The sequence below is a fragment of the Gavia stellata genome, chromosome 5, assembly GCF_030936135.1.
Source record: "Gavia stellata isolate bGavSte3 chromosome 5, bGavSte3.hap2, whole genome shotgun sequence".
NCBI lineage: Eukaryota > Metazoa > Chordata > Aves > Gaviiformes > Gaviidae > Gavia > Gavia stellata.
This window is the reverse complement of record NC_082598.1, coordinates 41,841,860-41,862,010: the sequence shown is the minus strand read 5'-3', so window position 1 is coordinate 41,862,010 and position 20,151 is coordinate 41,841,860. Positions and strand designations below refer to the sequence as shown.

General features: G+C 36.0%; 1 protein-coding gene across 1 annotated transcript in view; it reads left to right on the top strand.

The window, feature by feature from the left end:
• Positions 1 to 20,151, top strand: part of GALNTL6 (polypeptide N-acetylgalactosaminyltransferase like 6) — a 476,207-nt gene that overhangs the window by 158,934 nt on the left and 297,122 nt on the right. The window contains exon 2 of the mRNA XM_059818036.1: positions 11,548 to 11,656. Within this exon, the coding sequence (XP_059674019.1) occupies positions 11,548 to 11,656 (109 nt within the window). The remainder of the gene's footprint in view (positions 1 to 11,547; positions 11,657 to 20,151) is intronic.

The following is a 20,151-nucleotide window of genomic DNA, read 5'->3' as shown; positions in this document are numbered from 1 at the left end:
TTCTCACATGAAAGGAGTATACTAAACAATGTTATTTTCTCAAATCTCCCTCAATTTACCATACTTTTAGAGAGTTACCTATAGAAAGGTATTTGTATGGGAATAGCTTGACTTAAAAACATTTAGAAGAAAGGAAAGGAAATGATTGTGGGAACGAGTTTGAGAACAGAACAGGCATGGAGTTAAGTCACATTCAGAAAGTATGATGAGAACCAAAAAAACCCCAAACCAACCCAAAAAAACCTAAACCCAATTTATTAATAGCAGGAAGAAGGGTTATAGTGCAGGCTGGAAAAAAATGTAATCTAAATGTAATCTAACTTTACACAGGGAAGTGAAACAGGGTCTGTAGCTCATAGCTTAGGAACTGTTTTTCTAAAAAGTAGATGACTATTAGACTTCTCTCATGATCATTTGTGAGCATGTACAACCATGGAAAATTTTAGTTCCTTTACGTCCAAACTTCATCATGCTGGGATCGCTAGCAAGACTGCCATTGGCCTTAGTAAACCCAGACTGAGTTTACACAAAGCACAGAAATTGTCATGCTTCCAAAGACCTTGGAAGAGGTCTCCTTATCAGCTTCATATTGTCTTAAGAAGGCTGAACAAGAATGCAAACCTGTCGGTTACGTTTAGTCAGCTTTTTTTCTGCAGCAGTCTGTGGAGTTTCTTTGAAAACGTTAGACAATGGAAATTACTACGCAATGGAAAGAATTCGAGAGTAATGATACATATGCTGCAGCATCAGAAGCCTGCTGATAAGAGTTGGCACTTGTATCTGAGTGGATTAGTTTCATTCAAGGTCTTCTTTAAAGTGCAAGATAATAATTCTTTTCCAACGTGGGTTCATTACAGTGTTCTGTTTTCTTTAATCCAGTGTAACCTAAACTGCAAATTCCAAAATTGGGTATTAATGACAAATTTATTTGATATGTTTTAATACCAGTTCTTGAACTGATGGATATTTTTGCAGGAAGAGAGTCCTAATAGGAACAGTGTTACTTTCTGCGGAGGTTTTTTTTGCATAAAAGTTTACTTTTTAATATAGATAGTCTGGAGTATTTGTAAACAGATTAGCATTATGTGACGCTCAGCAATACAATAAAGTGTTTTCCTCCTCCATATGTGCATTGCCAAAAGCTTGAGCATTCTGCAAATCAATGCCCTTGGAACATGAATTCTGTTGTGGCATGGATCAGCAAACAACTTCAAAAACACTATTTTCCTTTGTCCATTTATAAAAATATTCAGACAATAGTATAAATTAAAAACTTACTGTATTTCACCTGTATGCAGAGGCTGTTTCATAGTATGGTAATTTATCTATGCACATTAGAATTTAAAGCTCATGGAAACCCTCAGTAAAAATTCTACTGCTCTTCCGTTGTAACAATTAAAAATTGTGCTCGTAGAAGGCTATTAACTTGTACAAATACTCTGAGAGGCCAAATCAAATTTTACCTTATGCTGCAGTCAAAAATATGGAATATGCTATCTCATTGCTGCCAAAAGTAATTTTTTGTAGCAAATTTTTTATTTAGCACTAAAACAGGTAGCAAGTTTGGCTAAAGTTAGTTTCTGCATCTGACCTTTCTTTTACAACGTTTCTCTTACAACACAATATGCAAAAAAAAAAAAATCCATTTTTACTGAAAATATTGTTCAGCCTGGGTTATTTAAAAAAACCACTAATAAATGGTAGCTTTTTTTTTTTTTAATATTGCTGGGTCTGCAGGCTTAGTGGTATCAGATTTGCTGGAAACCTGTTATCAGCTGTACCACAGAGATTTGAAGAATGTTACGCTTAAGAATAAAGTTAAATTTTTGATGAGTACAAGGTGCACCAAAGGAGAGAAAAAAAATTAGAAAATGCTTCTGAAATTGTTGTTGTCTCATGCAACAACAAATAAGTTGAAGTTTTCTCATTAGTGATTACCTAACTGTAGTGATCATTCTGTACTGTTTATAAAATGTGTTCAGTACTCTAAATATTACCTAAGAGAGGATGTGCTTTTATTAAAAGAAATTCAAAGGCAAATTACTTTAGATGTAAGTTAGTATAAGAAAATATGATTGTTAATCACCATTGAACAGATATCTCAAAGTGAGAAACAATTTCCTGCTCAAAACACCTGACACTTGAATCCTACAAAAGCACTTTTTGTCTTGAGTTGGTGCAGCGGCCAATAAAAAAATAGCATGGTTCTTTTCATAGTGAAAATCTAAAAACATTATTCTAAATTTGAGGAAAAATGTGTAAATCTAAAAAGTCTATTAACAATAAGCACTATCATATCTTTATTATTCATCCTTGCAATAATGCAAATTGCACATAGGCAAAAAATTAAACAGTCCCCAAACAATAAATAGATTTAGGTCTGTTTCTTTTCCTTTTTTTCCTAATTGAATTTTTAAAATTAGCAAAATTACTAACAATCTGATTCTTTGCCATGCACATAAGGTTTGGTTTTGGTTTGGGGGGTTTGGGTTTGGTTTTTTGTTTTATTTTAAGAAAAGAAAGTCTGTTTATATAAAAGAACATACTTATAATTTCCTATGACTGTCTGGCACATGTTTAAAAAACCCAAAAATATATTATCATACAATAAATTCTTTCAGGAGTCACTCGCAATCATTGTTTATATTGTTCATAAGAAGGGTCTTACAGAGACCTTTGTTGGTTCAAAACCCAACCAATAGCCATGCTAGCAAAAATCCTGCTGAGTCTCTTCAAACCCTTTTCATGGTTTTTGATGTAAAAAATAACTTCTCAAAGAGGCAGTCATTAAAAATATGCAGCATTAACACAACATCAGGTATGATTTTTAAACTTGCCAAAAATGAATAGTCAAGTATGGATGCAGGCTCTTCTGCAAGCTTACCCTGTTGTGTTGGCAAAGCAGTCAAGTTGAAGAAGACCCGGAGAAGCAGCACACTGTCAGCATGTGCTTTGGTTCATTTAGATCTGTTATAGGTGCTTGTGTTGAGTTTGGTTTCTTTTCACCAAGTTCGAATTGAGACAAGTGAAAATAAAACATTAAGAAAAGACTGGTTTAGATGTTTTACGTATTGAGCAAATCTGACAGCAGCTTAGACCAGCAGGCAGAAAGGGGTGGGAGTTGCTCATGCTGAGGAATCTTTTTTTATTATCCCTTCAGTCTAGACCCTACCTGCTGTCCTACAGTCAGTTGAAATTGTGTCATTTAGGAAGCCAAGGTTCACTGCCAGAATTTGTAGGTCACCTTTGGTCATGGTGTTTTGGGTTCAACAGATACAGAGTCCAAACTCCTTCAGAATTCATTGCATTTTATTCTCTGTCTGTGGAACTGGTAATGTCCCCCCCACCCCATCCGAAGGGACTAGTGCATCTGCCATATGGGAAGAAGTTGAGGGACCTGGGTCTGTTTAGCCTTAGCAAGATGAAGTATTTATACCCCTTTTACCAGTGGGTATAAATACCTGACTGCGGGGAGTAAAGAAGACAGAGCCAGACCTTTCTCAGTGGTGCCAAGGGAAAGGGCAAAAGGCAATGGACACTAACTGAAATACAGAAAAAAATCTGTTTAGACATACTGTGATGTGCCTAGGATAGCTACTTGGCGTTATTCTGTCCCACTCCACTGTATTCTTTTAGGGGTTTAGTATACTTTTGCCTGTGTTACCTTACTTTTGCCTGTCATTCTTAGCAGTCAGGAAATACAAATGTCAACTTCCTGGTTGCTTCTGGTTGATCGTAATAAGAGATGCCAGCATGTTCTTATAACAAATCAACTGAAATTGCCATCGTCCTTTCACTGAGGTGATAATGGATGTTTTGGAAATGTTAGATGTTAAAAGAAATAAGAAATAATTTTTTCAGTATAGTTTCAACATGCATAAGAGTTGCGAAGCATCTCTTAGAGTATCACCTGATACAGTCAACATAGTAGGAATCCATGAACCCTTTTCCTGATAACTTGTAAAATAAATACATGTGTTTAAAATTCTATATCCTGAATGGCAGTGCATACTGCAAGCTCTTAATCCATGAATGATGGATGTAAGACAGTATCTGTGCTAAAGAAGCTGTTAGTCTTCTCATACCAATGTATATTATTAAATACCTGTAATTGTCCATAACTTGACATGATAAATCACAACTTTCCAGCATGCAAATGCATTCTGACAGAGTTCTCGTTCACCCAGTTCTCAAGCAGTCATACACTGGATCAATAGGAAATTGTGATGTTTTTAAAACTCATGTTTTAGCAGTTTTTTTCTGCAGTTTTTTGACTTCAACAATATAACCATAGTGCAGTAATAGCAGCTTTTATACCTGTCTATAAAAATCTCAGTAATGAAATGCTTGGGGAGCTTGGCATTTTCTAAATAACATTATTAACAGCTTTAATTTGGAGTTGATGGCATGATACTGCTGGGTTGTCCGTGATATTCTAGAAACTAAAAGCACAGAAAGTCTGATATAAGTGTTTCAAAAATGAAATAACCTTGAGTCATTCAGATGTCACAGACTAAATCAAGTGCTGCCCTTTTTTTTATGTGCTGGGCTAATTATTTCTACTAATGTAAATGTCAGTGCAATGAACACTTATTTGCTGTGGCATAACAAATAAATGGCACAGAAATCTGAACATATGAAGAAATTCATCATGTCCTCAACTCTCTATTAGAGTGCTTCAAGTCAAGGGTTTAGAAAACAATTCAGGTTCATATTCTTAAAAGTGTTTTAAAAGTACTTAAAATAAAGTAAAAATAAAAGTAAAAGGTAGTAAGTATATCTGAACGTATTCTGATTTTTTTCGTTCTTTTTGAAAGATTCTGAGCTTTAGAGACTTTACCACCTTCTTTTGACAGCAAATAGTAGTTCTCTATATTGTACTGAACAACCTTTGCTTCACTCTCATTGTCTTTCAACCTAATGAGTATATCTAGATCTACAGCAGTCGTTTATTTGAAGTATGTGGGAGGGTGGCACTGCAGGATGAGGCCCCTCAAATGTCCCTCTGGCTACCTCATCTCTCCAGTTTTCCCCAGGCATCTCTTGCATGTCCCTGAAGTGCTGCTCCAATAGGCAGCAGTTTTGGCAGGCAACGGCTGGCCAGCAGCGGTACAGGAACAACTGGAACCATCTGTGAGTAGCACTGAGCGGTGGGTGCCCCAGTGGGCAGGGTGGCCACTGCCCACCCCCCACAGCCTGCCACTGCACCTGCTGCAGCCACTGTTCCCCTCCCAAAGGGACAGCATCCCAGAGAAGGACCCTGAGAAGCATGAGACCTGGAGGTTCAAAACTATCAGCTGATATTTTCAGGCTGTGGGATGCCTGCTTTTGTTAGCCTTAGAAAAAAACATGGTAGATCCAAATTACTAGGTGCGATGCTTTCATTATATGGTGATGGGAACTTCACAGGTGCTTAAGGACTGTATTGTAGCTATTCGCTCTGCATAATACTTATATACAGACCTCAGTTATATTTGGCAGTTCAGATGTAAGCCCTTTTTTGTTTTTTAGTCTAACATTGAAGAGATACAGGAAAGGAGAGTCACGTAGGCAATGTTCACAGAGCTTAAGCGTAGAGATGAGATGTTTGGATTTTATACCTTTTCTATAGATCAGGCTACCTTATATCAAGCAGGTCCTTAGGGGAAGTAATATTTTGGTTTTCATCCCTAATGCCCTCAGCCAGTCACTACACCAGAATGGATGTTCCTTGTGTGTGCAAGTGCGAGAACACTTGACTTCAAATTTTGGTGCAGTAGTGCTAATATTTTACTTTGATAGTCTCGTGCTAAAATTTAGCATCAACTGAAAAAGGGGAAATCTTTCAAACTGAGTTGTAGTAGCTTTGTGAGACTGTCTGTCTTCCTGTGCTTGTAACCACACCAGAACAGAAATTTTGGAAATGTACACCTTGTGATATTGCAGTGGATTTATAATAAACATATGGTGCTCTGTCTAGTGATACCACCTCTTTAAAAGGTGATCCTTAAATTTGTTCTGATGAAGGAATTAATTTAATTGGTCAGTGGGTTCTAATTTTTTTTCTCTTATTGTCTTGTTTGGTCAGAGTAGTTGGTCAGGGCTTAGAGTCCTGAGAGTTATCTGTGTTAGGAGGATGGGAAAAAAATAGTAAATTATCTGTTCTGCACAACACTGTTTACAAACACTATACAGAATCTTTTTATTTCAAGAACAAAAGGGAATCAAACAGTGGTTGTTTTTATGCTTCTCTTGAAACATCCCTGAAGATGTCTAATCTCAGTACTTTACCACGTTTCTTTCCCATATGCATCTTTTCCTGAGCAGGTACAAGTGCCTATGTTCTAGCTAAGATTATTTCCTAAAATTCATTAAACAATTGGAAATGGTTGTGCTGATCAGCATATGATGTTGTTTTAATGCAGTATTTGATTGTATATTGGTGTTTAGTAAAATAACCCTAGAGCCAGTGAGCAAATCCTCATGCTCAAACTGAATCTGTGATTATCTCTTCTTTTTTTAGAAAGGTGCATTTCCATTGATATATCATCTTTGCCTGAGTCCCCTCTAATTGTCTGCCTCCGCAGAGTGAAATTAAAAATAAATGAGTTATTCAATGAAGGCACTTGTTTCTGAGTTCAAGCTTTCAAATGTCACAGCAGAGAAGCTTTTTTCCCCCTCTGAGGGATGTAATAGTCTGTGAGTTTTTTGATAATTGTGCTATTTTTTGGGCTTATCATATTCTCTGTAATTGAACCAGATGTTGAGTCTTCTCTAGAGGAGAAGGATCTTCTGAGTCTGTGTAGTACTGTATCAGTCTTGCATCCCAAAAGGTTTGAGGTTAATGTGAAAATGAAATAGTAAGGCAGATGCTGTATGTAATGTTGCTGTAGGTGGGTAATCCCTTTTGGACCGAAACACAAAAAATGTGCAACTCACAGCTGCATACTACATGTAACAAATGGTCAGATGATAAATTGTTGTAGGATTTTTTTGACAGCCAGTCAAAATCCAGCTCTTTGTATGCAGAGTGATATTTGCTATTATAATAGTGCTGCAATGATAAAAGTAGTTCTTGAGTTCAAGAGGCTGAGGGCTGTAGAGCCAGACTGCACTATTTGTGGGTGACTTACAGAAATGTTTTGGAGGGCAAAACCCTGAGTATGTTTTAGCTAATCAGCTATGCTGGTTTCTCATTCCTATATATTGATATATCACTAAAGAATACATATAAGCATTGCTTCTATGTTGGGGTGAGGTACTGGGAGGGGTGGGGGTGCCTGGACCTTCTCCTTTCTCATACCTTGGTTTCCTCTGGAAAGAAGCCCTACTGCATACATTGGAAGGAGTCATAATGTTCTCTGGTCATGCTTCCCGTTTCTTAGCCCCTTATGTATACCAAACAGTATTGTTGCCCTTGCAGTTAGAGGCACATGTAGAACTAAAACTTCACACCAATCTTGCAGTGTTGCTGCTATTTAAATATATGACAACACAGAATGTGCAAATAACAAACATGTATTCTCCAGAATACTTTGTCTCCCATGATCTATGGCTCAGTAATTTCCTTAGCCACAGATTAATAATCCTTGATAAACTTTTCTTTTATGGGCTGGAACCCAAGGTTATTTGATTATTTGTTTAAATGTCTAAATTCAATTTTGTGCTGAAGTCACAAGGTACTTCATAGCATGCATTTAATAATTTTTAGTCTGGCTGCTCATACATTACCCCTAAAATGAAGATTTTCTTTTGTTGCCTTGTTTAGCATTTCTACTTATGCAGTGTGGTTAATTATATTTCAGTTTAGCCCATCAGCTTACGGTTAAATATGTGTTCAGCAAAAATTCAGAATCAGGATCTGTTAGCACGTTCCATCTTGTGAAGTGACTTCATATTCACCTACTCAGAACTTGTCTTTCTGAGATTGACTGTAGAGGTTGGGATGTGGTTTGTGGGCTATCTTGTGCATACTTACAAGTAGCAACACTACCTTGGTTATTATTATCTAGCCATTACACCAGATAGTCATAGTAGCCTGTGTATAACAAAACCAGAGTTTGTTCTAGTTTGATGCGAAATAGTGTAAATTATCAAAGTATCCAAAAAGACGGAGAACTGAGAAAGAAAAGTAGAGAGTATGTAGAAAGAAGACAAGGCTAGAGTAAGACTATTAAATTATTTTTCCTTTTTGTTTTCTTTCCCTTCCTTTGCTTACTTGCCAGCTGGAGATGCTTTAGGAATGGGGGCTCTTCCAGTCATTGTCATCTGGAAGAAGGAGGCATATGAGCATACTTAGATGGAGTTTTACAATGGAGCCTTTTAACAGTTTTAAAACTTTCCAGAAACTGTGTTTTAAGGTCTTTTAAAATGCAGTTTGTTTACCCTTAGGCAGAAGTGAAATGAAGGAACCAGTTTTCTCAAGTGCTTTTGTCTCTTGTTAAGCAATATAGCAACATCAAAAAAGAAAAAAAAATCCTTCAGTTGCTGACAAGGGAGATATTTAGTTGAGGGACTGAAAGCAGTTCTGATTTCTTCAGAGGTGTAGAATTTTCACTGCAAAGCTCTTGCTCTTGCCAGAGTTTGACTGTGAAAGTCTATATCCCTTCCTAAGCCCCATTTCATGCTCACTGCAGAAATAAAACTCGAGTATGAACACAAGGTGAATTTCATGAAGTCCAGTCCCTCTAAGGGCCACAATGTTCACTCCCCATTGAGATTATGCTGTCTGAATATCACTCTTGGGAAGCTATTTGCGAGGGTATTGCATTTAATTCCCCCTACACAGAAAGGATGTTAAAGCTGAAAAATCACCATGGTACTGATTTTTCTTAACAATATGTATTTTGATGGGAAAAAGTTAAGGGATTTATTAAAAAAACCCCAAAGAATCCAAACAAAACCCTCAGTCATTAAACAGGGACTTATGATGGAACCAACACTGTTTTTGGATTTGTTTGTTTTCTATTTCCTCTTAGGGCAATGTAACCCTTCCCAAATATGAGCTACAGTAAGACTTCTGTTAGCTTTTAGTGTTTCACATGATATTTGGTTGTATATTTATTCTTTTGCTGGATTAATTTTAGTGAATGTATTTATTTAACTTTATTATGCTTGCAAGAGGGCCCCCTGGTACATTAGACTTGTAAATGTTATCAGGTAAAGTAACTACAAGTAATTAATATTTTTAAGAGTACTGGCATCAAAATGCAAATAGGCAACAGGAAACCAGCTGTAAACTCTACTACTCGGCTTTCTTTCAGTGTGCTGCAAACTTGCCATTTAAATCACTATTTTTAGGGAAAGAAGCCAGCACAGGAATAAAGGGTCACAAAAGTAAAGTTTATTTTGCTTTTGATAGTTTTGATAGTCTTGAATTTTTGGGACCCAGTGGTTCACACCAGCTGTTACCCATATTGACAAGGGATAGAAGTTTAATTGAAGCCATTCTGTCTGGGCCTGACTTTTAAAGAGCCAGTTAGTGCTTCAGAGTGAATGATTTTAGGAATTTGGGCTCAAGAATCAGGGTTAACGGTATTGCAGCCTGCATTCTACCTTATGCTTCTGACTTTAAAAAACAAGCTATTTAATATTACTACTAGAACATTAGCATTATTTAAACTCAAGAATTATTGAAATTAATGAGTTCATTTCAAGGACATGAAAGGTTAGATATTTTGGTAACATGAAATAGTTTTATCAGGATATCTTCAGTTCTTCTTCAGTTCTTCCAGGTGTAAACCTCTGACTTGTATTATATTAAAACATGACAACAGAGTGTTTTCTTGGAATATGTCTGCAAAAGTTGTAATAGAGGAATAAACACAGGCTGGATTGCATTTTGGTGATATGTAACATAAGTTACCTTTAATATCAAAACTAAAAAACGTAGGTCATGCTAGCAGAATGTGATGGGGTTTTCTCAGTAACTCAGGGATTTATTGGAGAACACTGAGCTCGCAACACCTTGCCCTGAATATCCAACATTCACAGAAATATCAGCTGACCCAAAGCAGAGGTTTTCTGTATGGATCTTTGTCAGCCAGGATTTCTAGCATCCTTTGCTCAAAGGTAACCAGCCATGCCTGGCATTCCTCACTTCTTCCTTACAACTCTGAAAGCCTTCGGACCCCAGTTTTAAGGATGTCTTAGCTACCCGGTCCACATCATGTAGCTTGGCAAACATTTGTCTGTCCTAAAATTAGAAACCTTAACTGAAGATGCTGGGACACAGCTTCACTTAGAGCCACTGAGTATCATCCAGTTTTGTGCTGCCAGTAGTGTAAAATCAGTAAGAGAAGATGGGTGAGTCCAATGCTCACTGGGTTTACATACTTCATACATGAAGTTCAGAGCATCGCTCTTAAATATACATAAGATTTTTGTAGGGTTTCAATATTTTCTAGTAGAAGGCTGATCAAGTGTTGCTTCCCCAGAACTGCTTTTCAAGTGTGTTTTGACATACCCTTTGATAACATTTGTAACATGCATTATATATATGCCCTTCATTCTGGACAATATTCTGGTTCAAACCTGGAGTTAACAGAACTAGAATTTTCATGTTACTCCTAAGCAGCAATTAATCGCTTCCTCGCTTTCTTCAGCACAGATATGGTAGATCATCTCTTTACTTATCAAAATTTTCTCCACTTCTTTTACCACATTTTTTGTAAATTAAGCATTTAGAAAAAGGCTGACTTTATTTGAAACCTTCCTACAGATCTAAATTTTGTGTACTCCTAATGTACTTCTAATGGTACTTTTCTATTTTATTTTTTATAAAATACCAGCATTTGGCAGAAAGAATGAGAAAAAAGAAAAGCCCTAGAAAGATAAATTTGCTTAGAAGCGAAAAGCAGTTCTTAGCTTTACCCAAGAATTTGGAGTTTGGAAAGGGGAAGTCAACTTACCAACTGCTTGTTGCATGGGGGATTTTTTGGGGTATTTTTTGGGAGGGTGGGTTTGTTTGTTTTTTTCCTCTTGTCTCTTACCATGGAGAAAGATCTACAGGATTTGAAAGTGCTTTGAGGGTCTCTTTGCTCTGCGCCTCTGATGCAGTGAGCCTGGCCATATGTGAATAGCAATAACTCATCAATAGCTATTAAAAAAACCCCAAAAACAAAACAAACCCCAAAATTTAAGGGGAACATTGGAAGGTGCTGAGTAACTGTAACTCCAGTTTTGCAAAACTGACAGTTTAAGGAAAAAATCAAGGTACTTCATGAGTTGAAGGATAAGGCATTTTTGAAACCTGTTCGGTTTGAGTGGTCCCTTTAACTTCCATGAGCTTCTTGCCAAGCAGTCATAGCAGGACACTTCTGAAAAGAGAAGTGTTAAGCACGAGTTGTTTGACATGCTTCGATTAATTGTTTGTCAAGAACTAAATTCATGGTTTTCTCACACTATTTAGAAAAATAGCTTCAATTATCACAGTAAAGTTTCAATATTTGCATTGGATAAACTGAATGTTTTATTTGCTTGTGCTATATTTTAAGTGTTCTTCTGTAATAATGCAAACCATATATGTATATATATATTTATTTGTTTGTGTGTTTACTGTTTTCACAGACACTTCCATTGGGGCTGGGAGATGGACAGCTCTTTACCTGGACTGATGGCTTGAAAAGAAAGGACTGGCATGATTATGAAAGCATTCAAAAAGATGCTATGCGTTCAGGTATACGTAAGTTCAGAGCAAATTTAAGTGGTTTATTCATTCCTGTTCCATTTGTTTGGTTTTTTTCTTTTAAGTTAGCTAAAAAGCATGCCTAACAGCTTTTTTTTTGATTGCAGCATGTCAGAAGTACATAATGTTCTGACCTGAGGGGTCAGACCAAGCACAAATACCTTATCTCTGAAAATAGCCAAGTGAAAATAAAAATAATGTGTTTCACACTAATAGCTATATAATGATTGTACAAGGAAAAAGGCAAAAACATTATTAACAAAATATTTTTCAGTTTGAAATCAGTTGTTATTCTGTGACCAAATATAAGCATAAGTGTTAGTTTGCAAAGGGACATATGTTACTAATGAAGCTGAGTTGTCTTTAAATCAATGGATAAAATCTGAGCCTACTACCTATAACTGTCAAGAACATCCAAGGTTGTGTTAGGAACAGACTTTGACCCTTTTACCATTGTCGAACGTGAATCCTTTAGTGTTGCTAAAGCTACTTCACTTCATTCTGACAGTCTAAAATTATTTGAAAATGGAAGTAAATTGTATTTGCAGATACACTAAAGGACACTGTAGAGCGAGTAATGTAATTTTAATGTACCTTCACGTGCTGTATACCATATGTGCAAAGAAGGGTTTGTGTTCCTCTTTCTGTTATCAGAGCATGTTCAGATTTGAATCTTTGTTTTTATAATATAATTTACAACTGTTCAACATAAGATGTATTAAATTAAAAGGAAGGAAGGGAAACAGCAGTTGAATTGCACCTTAATCAGTGTCTGAAAGTCATTATTTTATGAAGGCCAATCTACTGTTGGAAAATAAATTATGCTGTCTTGATCCCATTGTCAGAAGACAGCCAGCACCTCCACCAAAATACCTCTATAACTGAAGCCAGTTGACAGATTCATAAGACTTGGTAAGTACTTAATTTTGCAGGGGTCTGAACCAGTAAAATATTTCAAGTGTAGGTTAATTTTATAAGCCATTTTTCCCTTTCTCTTCTGAATCTTTTTGATCACTAACTAAAAAGATTATCCTTCCGTCCCACATGTGCTTAGGATGAAAAAAGGTGGGGAGGGGGATGAAGTTATTCTAGGCATCTTAGGAGTTGTCAGATCAATGTTAATTGTGTTCCAAATTGCCAAGTGTAAAATGACAACTATCTGAGAGAGAATGTACAAAATAGAAGCAGCATGTATGTAGAAACATGCACATATGTAGGGAATATCACATTATCTGGTTAGAAAGGACCTTTTGAGGGATGTGCACTGGTGTTTTGGCAATGTACTTTTTATTCCGGAGTACGTAATGTGGACCCCATATGTTTTGGAAAATAAACAGTAATACTTACAATTTTCTCATGGATAGCTATAGCTTTACCAATGTAATGCAAGCCATTGCATGGAGTCGACTAAGAAATTAGCAAAACATGTTATGTAGCTCTGTAATTCCCAGTCCCACTCCTAACATTATAACTGTAGTAGAACGCCCTAGTATGTGAATATTTTTTCCAGTAAGCTTCTGTTCTTGGTAATAATAATACATTAACTTAAAATAGTCTGACTTCTTTATGCTTTTATTGGCTTCCTTGTGATAGTGTTTGCTGAGTTTGACCATTTAAGGAATCCTTTTTAATGACTTCGATCTGTCATTATTATTCATTATATTAAATTAACTTTTAATGATTTTTTTCTTTGAAAATCACAATATAGTAATGAAATGCAAAGCTAGAGTATCTCAGTGCACTCTTTTGGGACATACTATATAATTTCTGTCCCTGATAACAAAACAAAATATAGCTGAAATCAACTTTTAGTTAATAATCAATCTGAAGGTATGAAAATAACACCAGTGAAAGGGCTTCTCAGGACATTTCAGAAAAGGCAGTCAATGTTTGTTACACAGGAAAGAAAAAGGACTGAAGTCTTTTCTGAATTCAGTTTAGCTGTTTGTCTGTAAAGCTTACAATTTCCTAAGCACTGGGAACGTGAAATTCATAAGTCTGATTATGGAGAGGTGCTAGTTTCTCCATGGCTAGTTTTTCTGTTTCAAGGCCAAATATTTTCTTCCCTTTTTATTCCCCCAGATTAAAACTGATGTTGCTGAATTTGAGTGGTCTCCCCTCAAAGGAAATCATTCAATTATTGTAAAGCTAAAGAGAAAAGCCATTTGCAAGACATGCAGAAAAATGGTACTATTTCTATTTATTTCAAGTGTTCTAGTTCATCTTTTTTGGCTCTAAAATTACAAATGATCTTGCATATAAATGCTGAAGTGAGCTCATGTTACTTTTGGTTTTCTGGGGCTTTGTTGGACCACTTGAGGTTCAAATGTATGTTTATGGTGTTTCTACCATTATTTCACATTCTGTTAGCATGATGATGGTTCTTGAGAAGGACTGAAGTGAATCATGGAGTGGCAAGGCTTTACAGGTATAAGCTCCGGATGTAGCCAAAACGTAATTAATATTCAAAGACTCTTGCTGAGACAGAGGTTTCAATAACTGGTACTACATTTTCAACTTCTCACTTACATGGAATTTGCTTATGGTATGGATCCTTCCAAGGTCAGTTCCCTTTAGCTGAAATTATTTGCTGAAGTCCTTTTGAGTGGAAAACACCCTTCTGGGCTTCCCACCTGAGAAAACAAAGGATGGTACAGATGCAGTCACACCGTAGCTGCTGCTTACTGCCACTGTTCCATCAGTGAGGATCTGAGTCTGTCTGGTATGCACTTGCGCCACACATAGTTTTTATTTAACATTCTTTCATAGCTTATAGTCCCACTCTGCAGGATATCAGTTTTACAGCAGAAGACACATTAAATAGTAGCTACACGTGTAATCTAAAGACCTGTGATATGTATTCATGGTGGTTATTTCTTGGGATGAGGTGCTTACTTTTGGAAAATACCTATCTTGCATGTTAAGAATAGGAGAAGCATATCTGAAGCTGTTTCACGTAGCAAAGTCCAGGCAAACCTCTTCAAATGTGCGTAAGATTACATCTAGACTTGGACATCAGATTACCTTTTTTTAGTGGCCTTGTGCATTGTTACTCTATTCTCAATGCAAAAGCAATATATTCTTACTGGAGAGAGAGAGAGATTTATACACGCGTGTGTGTGTGTATATATAATTTACTCCACTGCTAATGACATTACAGAAAGAAATCAACCCCTCAAGGAGGTACACCAATGTAAGATATCACAGGTGGTATGGCCTGTAGTTAAGGCAGCAGTCTGGAAGTCTAAATATTTAAGTATAATTTCCAGTTTTCTCACAGGTATTTCATTTTCTCTGTGACTTGATTGCTTGGAAAGAGATAACGCTTTCTGTCTCTCTTAAAAATGTTGTAGGATATTGTTTCTTACTGGTGGAGAAAATGCAAAGCAGTCTTCAGAGTCATAATTTCTTAACAGCTAATTTGTCCAACAGCCATATTTTTTCTGTACCCTAGTAAAAATCTGAAAATTAGCATGTGATGTGGGACTGCACTGCTATCAGTTTTGCTTATCACAGCAAGGTCCAGTGGGCTATGCACAGGTTTCTCTGAGATACTGCCATGATCTTACTGATACTGTTACACAGATGCACAAAACAGCAATCAGATCCTACACCTATGTCCCTCTGTATCTTGTGTAACAGAATACCTACAGTACAGCCACCACTGAAAGGAAATTATTATCTGGTCTGCTTGGATTTTCCTCTCTGACTTCAAACCATGTGTCATTTTGGTTTAGGGAAAAAAAAAAACCAAACAACCCAACTCTAGAATCAACTTGCATTTTCTGAAGTTAACTGAAGTTAACATGGGTTAAAAATTCCCCACTGACAGATCTTCAGAGACAGTTGCCATGTGAGTGATTCATTCATCTCCAGAAATGATGACCCAATACCGGCACAAATGGTTACAGTTTAATAAATTGCATGTCAAATGCAACGTCAGTGAAACAGATAATTCAGGCCATCCCAGATAGATAATTTCTTGCAAAGATGAAATGACTTGGGTATCTGCCGGTTACTTGTGATGTATTTGCTGCCATGAATAAAAAGACTAAAGTGGTCCTAGATAGATATGAAAAGAAATTAATTTACATGATACTGGTAGAAGTATTATTTAGTCAGTCAATGTAGATGGAATGCCCAACCTTTCTTAAGGAAATTATGTATGGATCTTTGCTGAAAAAGAACATTACATTGAAACTATCATGACATTTAGCGTTGATTTTTTTCCAGTTAAGACATCCCAATTTTTATTTCAAAATGATGCTTTATCTTGGAGTTGATTGTTTTAAAATAAAAAAAGGAGGGTTTTTTTAAAAATGAGTTAGTTTTAAATACCCCAATTTTTTTTTCTTTGTCTAGAAAATAGGAAATCAGTTATTCATGTGTTTCTGTTGCTTACCTTACCTGTACAGAACTTTTGAAACTCACAGGGCAGCCAGGTGACACAGAGGAATGATATTGATCCAGGTGATTGAGAGATGAGTCTGTTATGCTTGAGAAGTTTCCCCATACTTATTTGTATTGCTGAAAGTTGTTCTTTAAAAAAAAACCCAAAACATGCCAACATAAACAACAAAAGACCCAACCACACTGAGACACAGTATTGAAGACATTTGTGCTGGATTTTGTGCTTTGGGTTATGTTCTTTAAAAGGCTCACCAAAGAGCACCGCTATTTTAAACGTACATATAAACTGACTAACCCATGCCTATTCCTTCTGTTATTGAAAGTAACGAATGCACCTGGATACGCTGTTCGTTTGGGAAATGCATTTCTTGCTCTTTTCAGATACTTTGATAAATAACCTTTCATGTAGCCAGATCATGTCATCCTATACCTATTGTCATTGTAGGTATTCCATATTTAAAATTTCTGTCTTCATAGTTCTCTGACCACTATGACAGAATGATTTTGACAGGTTAATTGTTTTGGGTTTTTTTTTGTATGCTATGATGTTTAGTCTTGCTTTTTTATTATGAGCTAGGAAAAGCACCAGAACTACTTCTCTAATATCAATTAATCTGCTGTTCTACGTGCAGCTTATTTCTCTTTCACAAGTTTTTAATGCAGTTTCAATATTTTCAGTCTCTGAGTGGAAAGAAAATGCACAAAACAGTTCTAAGAATTTTAGTTTGTTAATTTTGATACATGAATGCAAGAAGCCAATAGAGGGAATGTGCTGTTGGGTTGCAGAGATACTAATTGCTATACTCTTGGTAGAACAGGGAAGATAGCCAATTTGTTGACAGTTATCCAAGCCCTGATTTACTCAAAAATAAAAAGGAGCATTTAATGACTTATATTAAATATACTGCTCATCAGTAAAGAATAGACATAGTGAAATGAAATTTATTTCATTCGATCATCCCAATCACTTCCATTTTTCTCTGAATATTATTCTGTCATTACCTCAAAACCAGTGACAGAAATACAGAAAAAGGAATGCGAAATTTTACCTTAAAAAACAAATGAACAAACAAAATACTCTTCTTGACTGAACAGTTCTGATAGATACTTTAGGAAGAAAAAAACAGACGTTTACTTGTTTCCACTTTCTGAAGTAACCCATTAAGTCAATCAGATATTACAATGGAGGGGAGAGGAACAGAATAAGGTCATAAGAGAAACTGGCTTTATTGGAGCTGATATGTCATGCCATCTTTTTGACAAGAAATCAGCATTTAAACTAAGAATTGTTTCTATTAATTTAGTTTCCTCTGGGAATACAACTCATGACATGCCTTGATGAAGAATATGCTTAATTTGCATAAAAAAATGAGAACCATAAACAAATGCAAATCTTATATCTGTCATCATTTTTGTTTCGGCAAGTAGTAAACAATGTCTTATGTGTATCAGAAGAGCATTCTTGCATTGCAGTTCAGAGACGTGAGTGCACCCTGTGTAAATGTAGCTTGTGTAGTAATAACCTGGGTAGCTACCAATATGCATATTAGTCCAGCGACAGCAATACTGATTGTATCACGGCCATATAAGTTTGCCTGCATCTCTGGATATGGAGATCCTGGATGCTGAAGCCCCTGATATTGCCATTTATTAGTTACCAACTTGGCAAGTCTCTGCATTTCATCAGAGATTTCCCTACTTCCCTTCGGTTGTCTGGGGAGGGCTCTGAGGGCATGTCTATCAAGATGTTCATTTCAGGAGCATGGCAACTGTTGTGGCACCAGTGGCCACTGATTTTCCAGGCTTTCTGTGCAAAACTAGGAGTCTGAGATCCCTGAATGCTCCCATGAGGGATGGGATGAGATTCACAGGAGAGACCCATGAAGGCCTAAGGAAGTAATTCAAAAGCATCCATGAGAAGAAATTCTGTTGATTCCACCTCTATCTTTATGTCCTCGGTAGTGACCCTAAGAGTCCTAGAGAATCAGTCAATGTCATTGTTACTCCATTTCTGAAAGTTATTGTATCTATTTCCCCCAAGAAATTCTCAGCTGTATGTGCTCATCAATTATGAGTAATAGCAGTAATGATGAATTACAGCCCTTCTCAGATAAGAGGAAGGATTCAAATGTGTAATTCTTGGGGTTTTAAAGAAGTACAGACTGAATGTTAATATTTAAATATGGTGCTATTTCTGATTATGAAAAGCTATTTCTAACTACAAGTGATAGCTTTCCCATTGTAAAATACTGCAAAAGGGGAACTGGGGGGAATAGAAAAATGGAAACTTTCCAGCTGAGCAGAACTGATGGAAAACAAAAAATAAGGTTTAAATTCTGAAGAATTTTTTATCAATTCTATCAATGAAATTAATAGCCTATAAACTGAAGTAGAAAGATGCATACTGCAAGTTCCGTAGTGTTTTTTTGTTTTCAATTTCTGTTTCACATAGTTTTGGAAAGGGGACATTTCAAAGGATTGTTCTTTAAATACTGTGCGTTTGTTTGTTTTGGTTTTTTTATAATGGTTTGGAGACAGTATTGACTGCTTGCATGTGTTTGCTGAAATGATTATGTTCTATGAGGGACACTGGAAGTTCAGTGTAATTGAAAGCAAATTTCTGAGAGAATGGTAACAGATAAGGAGCTGTGTTTATAGCACTAAATGTAAATTCATAAAAACCATTGTCTTCAAAAGAAATTGGTTAAGGAATTGATAAAGTGACTTCTAAGATGTGGCTGTCAATACTTTGATGTTTGACTGTTGAGCCATTTCGCTCCTGTCCGCTAATAAGGTCTCAGAGGAAAAAACTTTTAGAATGTACTGTATCACACAGTGGTTATCCCAGCAGTTATCGAGCCATTTGTACAGTCTTTGTTCCTCCTATTTGTATATTTAAATAGCATGTGGAAGCCTTATGTGGACAGAAGGAATGAAGGTTTTTAATTCTTTCCTATATTCAGTATAGTCTTTACCTTTCTGCTTCTTCAAAATGTTATCTTGACTGGGAGAAGCGGATTTTAAAGATCTTGACCTTTACATGCCTCAGTGCAGGCATTTCATAAAGATTAGTTCTATAAACAAACAGACAGTATGTTCTGTAGTTCTACAAACAAACATTCATACAGATTAGTCCTATAAACAAACTAAACAGAGACATTGAAAAAGAAGTGAAATGTATATGTTTGTGATGAAAGTGGAAATAGAATGAAACTGTATACTTGAGGTGGAATGTTAAAAGGAGGCAAAAGAATCAAGAGTGCATTTGTACAGCAATAAAAAGTAGTGAACACCTGAGATTTGACTTCTATATGACCTAAAGAAATTGTGCACTGGTGAATTTTTTTCCATCACTTCTGTTCAAGAGTTACTCTACTGCACTATATTCTAAAAAATTCCCACAAACTTCTGTTGTTAATCCTTATAATTTTGAACAGTGCCCATTATTAAATTCAGAAGAACTTGTCAAAGCAAAGCCTAGTGCCAGAGTGCATCTAGAAGATATGAGGCAGCATCATACAAATAGCAACATTAGATGTAATTCCCTATTGGTTATGAAAAAACTAGTTTTGTGATACTTATATAGATAAATATAATCTAAGTTGTGCAGGGAAAGAAGCGTATACTAAAATATTGATTTGCTTACCCCATATTTCAGATGGGATTATACACTGGGGATTCTGTCAGCATTATATATTAAACAAATATACTAAATTTAATTTAGGCCTCTGAACTTGTAATTCCTTTAGAAAGAATTTGAGAACTTGTGATATAATTGGAAATGTAGTGGTAGCCAGTGTCTCAATAAACAGTCATAACCTAATTGTTCATAGCATTAATCATTAATATGCTTCATGCAGTTTACAATGTATTGTTTTGTAAAAGGGAAAAATGTTTATCGGTTTATCTTAATGCAAGTCTGACATGATTAAAAATTCTAAAATGAAATGTTAATCATTGCTTGTCAAGGAGACGACATATAAAGGATAAATAATATCAAAGAGATGGTTACAATCTGCTGCAGTTACATAAAGTGTTTCACATATTAAAACACATTTGCTCTGTAAGTATAAAGC